The following is a 13,952-nucleotide window of genomic DNA, read 5'->3' as shown; positions in this document are numbered from 1 at the left end:
GTACAACACAACCCCTCTGCGTGGCGACGGGCGAACGTGGCTCCTTGGTGCCAAGAAGATTTTGCAATCCTGGAATTTGTCCCTGCTCCCCCAAAACACCCTCGAACAGCAAGATAAAGCCAATATTGAGGTCTTTTTCTACGAGCCGCCCCATCAGGGTTCACTAAATCACAGCTCCCGGACCAGAGCCAGGGAAAGAAATCCAGAGGCCATCACAAATTTGGAACATTTATTTATGCAACCGATTTTCTTCAAAGGAAAAAAAGCCAAAAATAATAATAATAATTAATAATAATAATAAAAAAAAACCAGTTACCAACAGCTGGATGTGCGTGGTACAACCCACATGGGACGTGTCCCTCCTTCGCCATCCCTCCCTCCGTCCCACCACACCGTCCCCCCTCCGCGGTGGAGCCGCTCCGTGGTACCAGTCCCTTCGGCAGCAGCTCTTGGATGCTGCCAGCTTTCGGGGTCACTTTTTCTGTATATAGATCAAATCATTCCAATTTGGTGTTTTTCTCGGGTCTTTATTTTTTTTTTTGGTGTGTGGTTGTTTTGTTTTTATTAAAAAGAAAAAAGAAAAAAAAAAAGCACCACTCCAATCTGTAATACCAATAAACGTTATCCATCTTAAGAACAGTATTTAAATTTTTATATATATATTTCTATATATATTTTTTTATGTACAGGATGTCCTTGCCTCGTGTCATATGAGCATCTCAGTAGGAGTCGGGAGATGGGTTGGTTTTTATAGCACTTTGATTTCAAAGTCTGCCCTTCAGAAGAGATGCCCTAAAAGCCCAGAGAGGGAAGGAAATATCAAAAAAAAAAAAAAAATCTCGCTTTTAAAACGTATATACAACTCCTCCAGTCTCTGTTGTCTCAATAGGACTAAATGGGGTTTCAATTTTTCCTTTTTTTTTTATGTTTTTTTTCTTAAATTTCTGGCAACACTTTACCTGCAATGCTCCCTCCCTCCGGACCAGGGGCTCCCGGAAGGTCTGGGATGAAGTGGGACCATCCCTTCAGTCCCCAGCCTCTGGGGGGCTGAATGGTGCCACCACCATCCCAACCCTGGGAATTTCAGAGGCTCGGCTCAGCCGTTTTCATCCCAAACCAAACAATTTCCGCACCCTGGGACCCCCCTGCACCCATCATGCAGCACCTTCCCTGCAGCACCCTAGGACAGCGCGGACACGTCTACAGAGAGATGGGGATAGGGAAAAGGACACTAATTTATTCCAAGTCAAGGCTTGCGAACGCGAGTTACTGAAAATACTGATGGAACTGGACCATTCTGCAGGCTCTGGTGGGGCAAAAAGACTATTTGGTCACAAGACAGCATGGGCACACGCAGGGATAGACAGCAGGGATGGAAATGTCGTATAGCCCTTGGAATAAGTTATTGTCAGGCCGTGTGAATTATTCAGCGAGCACAAGGGAAAGCCAAATGTCTGGACAAAACCCCCCGTTGCTGCTGAAATCCCTATCGCTACTTGAAGGCATTTGCACGGCTGCGGGTGGGACATCCTCCAAGGTGGAAAGAGATTTATCTTGTTGCTCCCCTCCACCCTTGGAAGGCGGATGGAAATATCTCCTGGGTTTGCTCATTCAGGGCACAGCTGTTTCGGCTTTGCGGCTTTTGTGCTGCAGATCGGTCCGGCCAAACGGCATCTTCCAAAGCTTTCGGTTGTGGTATGGAATGCAACTCCCCAGGGAGAGTGATCCCCAGCCTCCGGGCAGGCAGGGCTGGGAAGCCTCCCTTGCCCTGGGGAGATGGGGCTGAAGGATGGAGGGGCTGAAGGATGGGGTAGGATGAAGGATGAGGGAGGATGAAGGATGGAGGGGCTGAAGGATGACGGAGGATGAAGGATGGAGGGGCTGAAGGATGGGGGAGGATGAAGGATGGAGGGGCTGAAGGATGGAGGGGCTGAAGGATGGGGGAGGATGAAGGATGGAGGGGCTGAAGGATGACAGAGGATGAAGGATGGGGTTGCCCACATGCAACCTAGAGCATATGGAGGACAGTTTTTCATCTGTTCTGCTCCATCCCCAAAAAAAATGACTGTGAAGGGTTCTGCCTGGCCCTCAAGACAGGAGCAAACTCTCCTCAGTTCCTCAAATCTCCAAGGCAGACCCCGGACCTGCATCCCTCTGATTGCACCTCCTCGAGGTCATTTGCAGGGAGAAAAAACCCTGACCACAGCTTGATTACAACCAGGCTCTGCCCCGTAAGCAGAAACCCCTGTAATTATCACAATATTGGACAGAAAAAAATGACATCTTACACCCAACCAGAGCAGGATGAAGCCAAAAACTATCAGGCACCTTCAATCACTGTCCCCATACGCTTGTCCCCAGGTGGCACCGGGGCCATGGGGACCTCCCTGTGCCCAGCCCCAAAGTGCTGCCATGGCTGAGGGCTTCAGTGCAGCTCACCCCATGCCAACCGACCATCCTGCTTTGCCAAGGCCAGCAAAAGCCAAGCAGCATCCATGGGCAACTACCTGGGGCGGCAAGCAGGAGGCAGATGGGGTGGACCCGAATTTTGGAGGATTTTGTTTCTGGTGTCTCATGTGCAGCGATTCACAAGGGAAGGGTTAAAAATGGGCTGGTGCCTCTGGGTCAGCCCAGAAGGAATTAATTGCTGCAGATGGAGAAGACAGTGTGGAGATGCAGGCGAACCATTGCTTGAAAAGCTTTGCAAAGACGCCACGAGGGATCCAGGTCGGTCTCTGCAGACGGACATCGCGTGCCCAGTGCCTTCCATGTCCCACCACTGTCCCGTGTCCCCACTCTGTCCAGGGCTGGATACACAAAAGGTTGCAACTCACAGAACTAAAAAAAAAACGAAGATCAAACTCATGGTGCGAAGAGGCAGAAACTCAAGAGCTCCTCTTGGGGCCTTTGCTCCAGCTCAGAGCGTGTCCCCACCAAGGACGAAACCTGCCGGCAGCCGTCTGGGTTCCTCAGAAGAGCAGCTTCGATTCCACACACAATTTAAAAAGCAACATCTTTTCTCCAAATATCCATCCTTCCCTGCTGGGAAACGGCCTCGGCTCCTTCTGCCCTCCTCCTCCTCCTCTCCCTGGCCTCCACTCCAGCTGCTTCAGAGATGCCCAGGCAGTGCCGCGGGGCCGCATCCTTCGCACACCCACCCCACGACCATGACTCAAAGCGATGCAGGGACAGGACGGGACAAGTCGTAGCATCCGACCCACGGCCGCTCGGACACGCTCGGGGCGGGAAGGAAAGATGGAGAGCGAAGGGTGAAGACGGGGAGCAGCCGACACGTCCCCGCATCCCTTCATTTTTCTTGATCGGATGGGTTTTCTCGTCGAGTCCTTGGCTGTTTCCCCTCCTCAACTTCAGCACTAACGCAACGTCTGAGTGCGAAACGCACAGTTGGCGCGACCCCTGCGCAAGCCCTTGCTGTCGCTCTCCTGGCGAGGTGCTATCTGGTCTCCAGCGACTCCAGATATTCCAGTGCTATGTCATAGCAAAAATGATACTGCTCCTGTTCAGAGAGAGAAAAAAGGGTGTTACAGAATCACAGAATGGTTAGAGTTGGAAGGGACCTTAAAGATCACCCAGTGCCACCCCCTGCCCTGGGCAGGGACACCTCCCACCAGCCCAGGTTGCTCCAAGCCCCGTCCAACCTGGCCTTGAACCCCTCCAGGGATGGGGCAGCCACAGCTTCTCTGGGCAACCTGGGCCAGGGGCTCACCACCCTCACAGCCAAGAATTTCTGCCTCGGATCTCATCTAAATCTCCCCTCTTCCAGTTTGAATCCGGGTGTGGGATTACTGGAGACGCCCTGCCCCGGCCGCCAGGACATTTCTCATCACGAATTCTCCTGCTGCAGTTAAAAAAATGCCATTTTCCATCCCTGGCAGGGATTTGGTCTGGGCATTTGCTTTGCATGGGGGGAGAGACAGGAAGGGAAGTCCTAGCAGCTTTCACTTCCGAAAATCCAAATTTTCCAAGGGAAACGCCCAACAAATGAGCGTTTTGGTGCTCAGGTCAAAGCCTGATCCGCCTGTGACGGCCGGGCCAGAGCCAAGGGGTGCGGGTGGGAAAGGTCTTCTCTGAGTCCGTGGCAGAACTGGGCTCTCTCTCCCACCCTTTCTCTTTCCTGAGACATCTATGGACGGTATCAGCATCTTCCCACCCTTTGCTCCCCTCCAGCTGCGCAAAGGGGAAGCCCAGCATGGCTGGCTCCTGGTTTTATAGCAAAAATCACTGAAATAAATTGGGTTTGCAAAAGCAGTCTCGTCCATCCTAGTTCTCCTTTACGTGACCTGTTCTTGTGCTCTCCTGTACTTGTACAACTCACAGCACAAAAAACTACAGGGGAGCTCGGACCTTGGAAGCACCCATCCCCATGAGTCGTTGCTCCTTCGAGCATCCAACAAACAAAACCAGCCAGAATGGGGAAGAAAAAAAACAAACCAAAAATCAGGTTTCTGATGTTGCTGTGAGCACTGGGACATGGTGGGAGCACCCTGGGTGCAACAGCAGAGAGGCAAAGGGGAGAGCTCATCTCCCGAAATCCTCACCGGCAGCTTGAGCACCGGCATGAAAATCCCGTTATCCCCCGCGTGGGTGAGCGGCCGTTCGGGGACCCCAGGTGGGAACGGGCAGCGGGGGAGAAGGGCTTCAAAGCAAGGAGGCTGCGACAGCTTGGATTAAAAGCACATAATGCTTTTTGGATTAAGAAAAGGGATTGTTTCCATTTATCAACATATAAAAATAAACCCCACAGGGAAACAGAGGGGGAAGATGCACGGGCAGCGGGAAAGTGCTACGTGCTGGCTGCTCTCCACTGGGCCGTGGCTCTTTACACTGGGCGAGGATCTGGCCTCCCAGTGACTCCAGTAGATTGGGATTCCCAGAATAGTCGGTTCAGGTTCATTTGAGGCTGGAGGACATTCGTGTCCTGATGTGAAATGTTGCCTTTTTTTAATATCTTTGCAATTTAGCCCAATGGGTCTGGCGGCTTCACGCTTGTCACATCATCTTGCCATTATCTGCATCCCTCCCTCTGCTCCTCCTCCCCTCCCTCACCTTCTCCTCCACTTCAGTTCCTAATGCAAATCACATCCCCTCCTCAAAACCATTTCATTTTGCAACTTAGGGATTTTATAATCCAAACAGGGCAAACATTTCCGGCTGACTTGCTTTTAAAACATCACTAGGCACCTGGATTCCTCCACCACAGGGACAGAAGCGCTCCTGCTCCATCCCCTGTCCCGTTATTGGGGGCCTGAAATAGGGCACGGGCTCTTCGCCCTGACCCACTGCCACCTCCAGCCTCCCCATCATGAAACGTGGCTCCACCGCTGCCCCCAGCAGCTTGCCCACGTATTAATTTCACTCAAAACGCAGTTCCCCTTTTGTATTTCCAACAGGAATTTGTCTGACTCCACCTCGGAGCTGCTCCGAAGAACTGCAATTACATCCTGTGAATTAACGTGAACCTTGTCTTATTACTCCTGGGAGGGATTTCCAACAAGCCCCACGCCGCCGCCAAGGAGACGTTGGCAGGGTGAGATGAAGGCAAGCCCGAAGCTCCTTCCAAGAGCTGCCTCGCCTCCCTGCCTGCCCCAACCCACGGCACGGTGCTGGCACGCTCGCCGAGACATGCTCTGCATGAGGATTCCCATAATATTATTCAGGATTTGGGATGGGAAAGAAGTTTTTTTTTGGGCGGGGGTGAGCATCCCCCAGCACCTCTCCTCTCTCACCGGGACCAGCAGCCAGGATGGATGCCGGCGGTGGCTGATGCTTACCAAGGTCTCTACCATATTTGGCTTGTAGTTGCGGAGGGTCTTTGCAGCATAGAAAACATCTGCCATGTTGTGACACTTGATCATCTCCAGGATCATGGTGGAGGCACAGAAGGTGCCACTCCGGCCACCTCCATTCCTGGTGGGAGAAACACGTGTCGGTGGTGAGAAGATGGCATTAGAGTATCTTCCTGCTCCCTCTAATTCCCCCTTTCTCTATCCATCCCTGCATCCCAGAAGATGTCCCAGAGAACGAGCTCATAGCCCACAATCCTTCCAAACTGGGGGACCTTAACAGGATTCATGTGGTGGCCAGAGCTGTGATCCTGCCCTCTAGTCCTCATAAGGGCCACAGAAGAGCATGAAAACACCTTTTTGGACCATGAGGGCTGGATCTTGGACATCTGGCCTCAGTTTCCAGCCCTGCCATGGACCGATTCCTCATGTGACCTTGAGCAAGCCACTGTGTCCCTCTACCACCCTCTTCCCACCTGCAGGGTGGCCCTGGGCTGATGACCTGTTGGGTAGTGCTGGCTGGAGGAACCATCCCAGTTTCACCCAGCACACGGCTCGCTGGGTGCCTCCCCCCATCCTGCGCTGAAACCATCCCACACCACCCCGTCTCATCCCCGGCAGCGAAGGGGATCGGGGAGAGGAAGAGAGAACACGATGCCAGTGTTTTATAAAGCATGTTCTCAAATTATCCTTCGGCTAATGAAGACGGACGAGGCTGTAATTAATTTTTGATTAAAGGCTCGCCTGCTGTCTCTACCAATCTGCGAACGTGCTAGGTCCCATCCGAGGAGAGCACGCACGGGTGTTTGTGTGAGCCAAACCCAGCTGGGAGGAGGGGGATGGAGAGCATGTCTGCCTCCATGAAAAGCAAGCATGGGAGATGCCCAGCTCCTGCCACATCCCTTTAGAGCCTGTTACGCGCACGGGACGTGGTGACAGGGCTGGGACCTCTGCCGAGCCCCGCTGCAAGGCAGGGGACCGGGGTGAACGGCGGGGATGCCGCTAGCGGCTGTCATTCCCATTAAGCATCCATCTCATGGAGGAGGTTTGACACGGTGACCACAAGGTGCCTCAACCAAAAGTCATGCTGTGGGAGAGGTAGCACCACCCGGGGACAAAGTCACCCCAGTGAGGGCTTTCTGGCTTCCAGGCAGAACTGTGGACACGTGAGCTGGTGGCATCTCCCCTCACGCCAGAACCCGCTCCTCTCCGGCTGACACTCACAGGCAGTGCACCACGGTCCTGCCATCGCCACTCTCCTTCTGCCACCTCTCCACTTGGGCCAAGAGGTGCAGGAAGGATTTCTTGGAGTCCGGGGTGTCTCGATAGGGTGACCACCGCAGGTACTGGAAATGCCGGACCATCAGGTGCCCCTCCTGCAACTAGAAAAGCAAACCTCATCAGCTTGAACCCATGGGCCACCTTCATTTGCCTCCACCGGAGGTTTGATGGAGGACAAGAAGAGGTTGCCAGGCATTAATAGTAGAAAAAGAGAGGAAAACCTTTTCCTGGTGCTTTAAGATGGTTCGGCTCTCTCCTCCACAGCTCCCACTGACCCACTGCTCCCACCACCCCATCCCACCCCAGGCAGCCATGGTTTATCCTGACTCACAGCGCCTCAGACTGTTATGAATCTCACAAAACCTGTTACCAGACCCCTGAGCCTCCCCGAGGCTTCTCCATCGTGTCCTCGTCTTGCTCACAGAAGATCCCAGGGGATGTGTTTTTGCTGCGTTCGCTGTAAACCAGGAGGCTGATGAGCACGGAGGCGGGGAGCAGTGGAAGTGTGCCTTAATACCCTGGTAATCTGGTTAGTTTTGAAACCTAATCTGGTTAGCAGGCTCCCGGGGGGAGATTACCTCCACAAAGCTAAAAAAGGCCAGGCAGATGTGGGGCTCTTGCTCAGAAGTACTCCGAGCATCGGGAGTACCCGATGGGATGAAACCACGGGTCACACACTCCAGCTACGTCTCGGGGCTCGGTGGCACACGTGTGGGGAGCACACGTCGGAGGAGAAAGGGGGGATCAGATGCAGATGGGGGACGCCCAGCTCTGGAGGGCTCCGTCCACCCGACTTCAGATGCCTGATGAGCAGGGCAAGGACCAGACCATCTCCAACCAGTGGGACTGGCTATTTCTGCGGCTCTGTCCACCACAGCCAGCCCAACCCAAATACACGGGGGCTTTTCTCAACCTTTTGGGGAGCTCTGATGTGGGTCAGTAACGTGGCTGGGATGGGCTGATTTCCTCGGGCTCAAGCTTTTGCTTCCAGCTGGAAGCCGGGAAGGCAGAGGGGGAAGATGACACAAATAAGTGGAGATAAAACAGGAGAAAACTCCTCTGACAGCACAGGAAGGAAAGCTTTGGGATCCGTTCGGAAGCTCAGGTGAAAGCTCTGTCTGGCTCTGGAGGACTTGTGACACCCCCCAACGGCCGGCTCCCCTCCAGACAGCAAGGCTTGGCAAAAAGCCGCTCCTTGCATTTCCCAGCGCTCCTCCAGTGATCTGCTCCCTGGAGAAATAGCTTCGTAGATCCAGAGATTTCAATCACGCTGCATTTTAATTTAGCATGGGGTATATTCTACCACCTGAGAGCGAAGCACATTTGGGGAAGGATTTTGAGCTGACACCCAGGAAACACCAGATGCTCCCACGGGGAGCATGAACCAAAACCCCTCTCTGTGTTAAGAGTCCAGATAATCAGGATTTATCTCCTCCAACCCAGCTCCCACGCCGAAGTACCCTTCCCAGCCAGGCTGTCAGCCAAGCCGCACGCTCCCTAATTCCCACCTGCCTGATAATCACTGGGACACTGGCCTCAGCCTCTTGGCAACCCTCAGGAGATTTAAAGACCTCAGAGATGCCACCTCTTCATGGCTGGCTTGTGCAGCCAAATCAGCTTTTTTTTTTCCCTGTGTTCAGTTCTGCACCCACACGGGCTGTTCGTCGCAGTCCCTGTCCCTTCCCAATTTCACTGTTTCTCTTCATTTAAAGGCAACCTCAACCAGCCAAGCATCAATGCAACAAGGACAAGAGGTGAGAACCTGCGTGGATCTTCTCACCCTGCAGGCAAAAAGGGCTCTGCTGGTCCCAGGGAGCTGCCATGCCCATGAGGGGAGTCTCCACCCTGGGATACATGCGTGGCAGGGCAGAGATGGACTTCCAGCCAGGATGAGAAAGGTCTTCTTACAGAGTTATCTAAAATCTTTCAAGGGGCCATCAACTCCAGAAAGGCTGGATGGAGCCAATGGCAATTTTACAGGCTGCTCTCCTGGAGAGCTCTCCAGCTCTCCTCCTCTGGAGGAGCTGGATTAGGTTGAAGACGACACCAGCAGCTACAGCACCATTCAGTTAGTTTATACGGAGAATTAACTGGACGGGCAATGCCAAGCTCTAGAACTGCGTGGCCTCACTAGATGTATCATCCTTTTGCTCTCCAAAGGTCTTCACTCATAGAAAGAAGCTCTTGGTGATGCCCCAGCCCTTCCACAAAGCAGCGGCTAACAAAACCAATCCACCTCCTCCACATGAGCTCACCCAACCCGGACCTCTGCGCTGGGAGATGCCTGGGGGGCACCTGGGCACACACACAGACACGCGTGAAGCCCCCCGTGACCAACCCGCGCTGCCATGGCAGAGGAGAGATCCTCACCCGTGTGATGTTCTGGACTCGGAAGAGACGGGACACGATGTCCTCATCCGCCGCTCCGGAAATGTACTCCACCTCCATCGGGCCGTACTGCTGGAGCCCTGGTTCGGGCCAGTACTGCAAACAGGGCTGTGGAGAGAAGAGGAACAGCTCGCTGTGACCGGGGACGTGCACTGGGACATGGGACTGGGACATCACGCATCAGAGGCAACGGCAAGCGGGATGGAGTGGCTGGCGCTGGACATCGAGAGAGGCGGCTGGCACAGGGGGTGGCCTCCAGAAGGGACACCGGGCCCACGGCACATTGCTGGAGGGAGGATCCCTCAGCTTGTGGAGGGATCAAAGCTGAAAGGTCAGGTCCACCCCCCAGCACCCATGTTGCCCTCTCCCTGCCACAGGAACGCAACAGCTGATGCTGCCGGAGACGGGCTTTGCGGGTGCAGGAGGATTCAGGATGGGCCTTGCCTCAGCCCTGGCCGGATCCTGCGCAACCACGGAGCTGCTCCAAGTCTGCTCTCAAACCCCACTGGCTTCAAAAGCTGCTCTGCCACCAGTACCACCAGTGATGTGGGGTGACAGTCCCCCTCGCCCCACGGCTGGGACATCCCGCCAAGTCAAAGCGACCCCATCTTGCAGCCCAGGGAAGAGCCGGGGAACCATTCCTGCTCCCCGCCATGCATCCGGCGCGGCAGTGACGGACGGCTCGGTCCAAAGGCCACGGATGCGAATGTTTTCACACGGTGACAGCTGGGAAACCAGCATCGACACAAAATATATGATGTTTGTCACCGCACTTTAACAGGACATTTAGCATTTCAGGCCATCCAACGGCTTGGGCCTAACTGCACGGCAAATGTGTTTGAGAAATAATTGGTTATTAATAGGGGCTATAAATCTCCAAGATCTCTAAGCCTTCTAGACTCCGAGCTATAATTTGGATATTAAAACTTCCTTTGGCAAGACGTAGTTGAAGTGAGGGATATACCCTCTAAGTCACCTTTCAGAGCTGCCTGCTGTAAAGGTTGATTTATTACCTGTTGCTCCTAAACTGGTAAACATTTAAGATCCAGCTAAATATTGTAGCACCGACATCCCTGAAGAATAGACATCCAGAGAGAGAGGCAGGGTTGAATAATGAAGAAAAATGTCACAGTCCCCGTCAGACGGCGACGAGGGACAGCGGCCACTGCAGGGGACAGGGACCTGGGAGAGGATGGCACAGGAGAAGGCAGCACCTGCCGGGCTGCAGGGCGTTGCTGGTCCACGGAAGGAAAGAAGAGGTTGAGAGAGACAGAAATAAAATGGGTCTTGCTGCCTCCTTCCATGCCGCGGCCCACAGCAGCTGGGTTCAGCCGATAGCTCGTGTGTGTGCTGCAGAAGGGAAGTGCTAGATGGTCGCAGTGGAGGGACACTAAGGTGGTGGCACTGCCGCAGGGCTGGGTTTTCGAAGGGGCGCTTGGTCCCAACAGATATGTCAGCGCATGTAAATGTGAGGTAAATGTGAATTAAGGTGAAAAACGCACGTAGGAGCAGCAGTCACCCTCCCATAGCTGGACTTGACGGTTGCTTGGGTAACATGGTTGCTCTCACAGAATCCCAGACTGGCAGGGGTGGGAAGGGTCCTCTGGAGATCATCCCCTCCAACCCCCTGACACAGCACGGTCACCCACAGCAGGTGGCACAGGAACGCCTCCAGGCGGCTTTGGAATGTCTCCAGAGACGGAGACTCCACCACCTCTCTGGGCAGCCTGTGACAGGGCTCTGACACCCTCACAGCAAAGAAGTTCCTCCTCAAGATTCTGCCCCTTGCCCCTTGTCCTGTCCCCAGGCACCACTGAGAAGAGCCTGGCCCCATCCTCCTGACACCCCCCCTTTCAGTATTTAGAAGCGTTGATAAGGTCCCCCCTCAGCCGTCTTTTTTCCAGACTGAAGAGACCCAAATCCCTCAGCCTTCCCTCAGCAGAGAGATGTTCCAGTCCCCTCACCATTTCCAGACTTTGGTTTTCTTCCCTTCTCCTTTTCAAACATTTATCACTAATGTGAAAGAATCATATTTGCCCAGTGTCGTGTACAACTCTACGTTACAATGCTGAAAGGTGTCAAGTATGAATATTTTCCGGGGTTGAAAACAGGGCTGCTGGCACACACGTGTATGACTGAAACTACGGACACCCCTGTAACCGTTTGCAAACGGTCTTTTTTCCTCCGGCAGAGAAGATACAAACTCTGCTGCGGGACTGAAGGAAGAAACAGGGTCAATGCCTGCGTTTGCCAGGGACCTTGTTGAGCCACAGCGCGGGCAAAGGAACAGCGGTTCTGAACTCTGAGAGGATGCCGGCATTTTTAGCTCAATTGCCGTCTTTTTTTCCCCCGTTTTGTTTCCCCATCGATTGAGGTAGGTGGTGCAGCGCGTTACCTGCCCTGGACCCCGTGAATCCCGGGGGAGACTCTGCATTAACGTCAGCCCGCAGTCGCAGGGACGGAGGGCTTCCAGACCCGCTTAGCCGTGGGTACGGCACTATTGCATCCCCCTCAGCATCCCGGCGCAAGAGCACTGAAACACACCGTTACCGGTGGTATCGGTTTCCCTCTTCCAAAACAACCAAGAAAACACAAACTTTCAGTCACGGCAATGAATTCCTAAATGCAATGGAGACGGATCAGTGGTTTCTGGTGAACAGAAGCACCTCAGGAGCCTGTCTGAGCTGCCCATCACAGTGGACGCTCTTGTGGTAAAGACCTGGGAAATCTCTCCCACCTCCCTCCTGTCTCTCAAGTCACCGCATAATCCTGGCCACGGCAATGCTGCTTTCCCGGGAATGGGGCCTCTTGCCTCGGCCACCTGCTGCAGCCCGCTGTCACAGGCGCGATTGTGATGCGGTCGTAGAGATAAAAGGCACGCGGACAGAGCGGGGCAGAGCGAGTGTGAAGCCTTGGAGGACAGTGGGTCGCCCTCGCTGCTTCCAGAAGCTTCACACTTGATTGCGATCTGAAAGTCAGAGCGGCTTCTGATGCCAACAGGATCGGCATAAGATTAAGAACTGCTAATCCTGACAACTATTCGAGACGTCTTCTGTCTTCAGACCTACCCGCAGCCATGGTAAATACTAACTTGGGTTATTGCTACTAATAATTCGTGTTTGCCTAAGGCAGAGTTAAGTCGCCTTTGATTTACAGAAATGCTATAATGGCGCTGAAATCACAATGTCTTAATTGGGGTATCTTTGCCCTTGGATCAAGGGGGGTTATTTCTACCTGGCAGGGACAGGCAGCGGGGTAACTTTATTCACTCTGTCGGAAGTTTAGCAGAGGTGAGAATGCTGCGTGTTTTGCTAAGATGAATTGATGTCTGGGCTCTCTCCAGAAGGAGATCGCTGTTGGGAAGACTCTGACCGGCTCACGGAAACTCGAGCTTGTCGCAGACTTTGCGAGGAAGTTCTTAGCCGGGCGGAAGAAGCTGGGCCTGGTGTCCCCAGAGAGAGACAGGTAAGTGAACCTGTTGGGTGATCTTGGTGGATAAACTACGTTCTCCTTTTGAAGTGGGGACGATAAACTTCTCTGATGAAGGTAATAAAGGTGAAGGCTCTGGGGACACTTTTAAGACAAGCGTGCTAACTCTGCCCGGGGTTTCTCCTCGCTTTGGCAGAAAATCAGTGGCCTTTTCCAGCAGTTCTGAGGACGATGACGAGGAGGAGGAATGTCAACCACCTACTATGTCCTTTGAGGAGTACCTTGCTTATGACCAGCCCCAGGAACAGAAGAAAGCGGTCAAACCCTCTGCGTCAGCTGGGCAGAAAGACCACTGGCACAGCACCTGTTTGCCGTGCCAAGACGGCCTCGACAGCGCCTGCTTGAGTGCGAAAAGCCCAAGCCTCACGCGCACAAATGAGAAAAGGGCAGAGGAGGAACCACCAGAGGCTCCTGAACCAAAGAGGGTAAGGTTCTGAAGGATCTGCAAGTGAACCGAGAAGGTGGGATCAGCTGCTCTCGGTCCTCCCCCATCTGCGGCTTCTTAGTTTTCCCCTTGGAGGTGCTGGCTCTGTAAAACCCAGACAGATAAATCTTTTCCCTCAACTTTGAAACACTTTGCACCACAAAAAGTGTGTTTATAATCTTAGCAGCCTTTTATGGTGCTGTAACGGTGCCTCATATCCAAGCTTTGGATTTCCCCCACTTTGGGAGGTTCCCCTCTCCTCCACCACTGCAGAGCTTTTTCGAAGAGGCAGGGAGGAGGAGAAGAGGCAGGAGGAGTAAACGAGTGTTTGACTAAATGAGTTCTTTGCACCGTTGATCTGCCTCGGGTTCTTGACGGAGGCCTTCGGCGCTCAACCTTGGAGGTTAAAGATGCGGATGGCTCTTACTGGAGGGAGCCGAGAGCCGAGTGATTGGCATCCCGGAGTTTGGCTTCTTTGTATTGACAGCCTAGAGGGAGCCACAGGAACGGGGCAGAAGGGCAGCCTCCCGCCGAGGCTACTCCCTGGTGTGAGCTGATCAGCGTTG

General features: G+C 53.6%; 1 protein-coding gene across 2 annotated transcripts in view; it reads right to left on the bottom strand.

Moving 5' to 3' along the window:
• Positions 1-214: 214 nt before the first annotated feature.
• PTPRU (protein tyrosine phosphatase receptor type U) overlaps positions 215-13,952 on the bottom strand; it is a 119,517-nt gene continuing 105,779 nt past the window's right edge. For both annotated transcript variants that reach the window (XM_054223786.1, XM_054223787.1), the window contains 4 exons: positions 9,456-9,581; positions 7,029-7,186; positions 5,793-5,928; positions 215-3,517 (listed from right to left, as the gene is read on the bottom strand). In XM_054223786.1, coding sequence (XP_054079761.1) covers positions 3,455-3,517; positions 5,793-5,928; positions 7,029-7,186; positions 9,456-9,581 — 483 coding nt within the window. In that variant the 3' untranslated portion in view covers positions 215-3,454. The remainder of the gene's footprint in view (positions 3,518-5,792; positions 5,929-7,028; positions 7,187-9,455; positions 9,582-13,952) is intronic.

The sequence above is a fragment of the Rissa tridactyla genome, chromosome 18, assembly GCF_028500815.1.
Source record: "Rissa tridactyla isolate bRisTri1 chromosome 18, bRisTri1.patW.cur.20221130, whole genome shotgun sequence".
Classification (NCBI taxonomy): Eukaryota; Metazoa; Chordata; class Aves; order Charadriiformes; family Laridae; genus Rissa; species Rissa tridactyla.
Note: the sequence above shows the minus strand (reverse complement) of the source record. Positions and strands in the feature narration are given on the sequence as shown.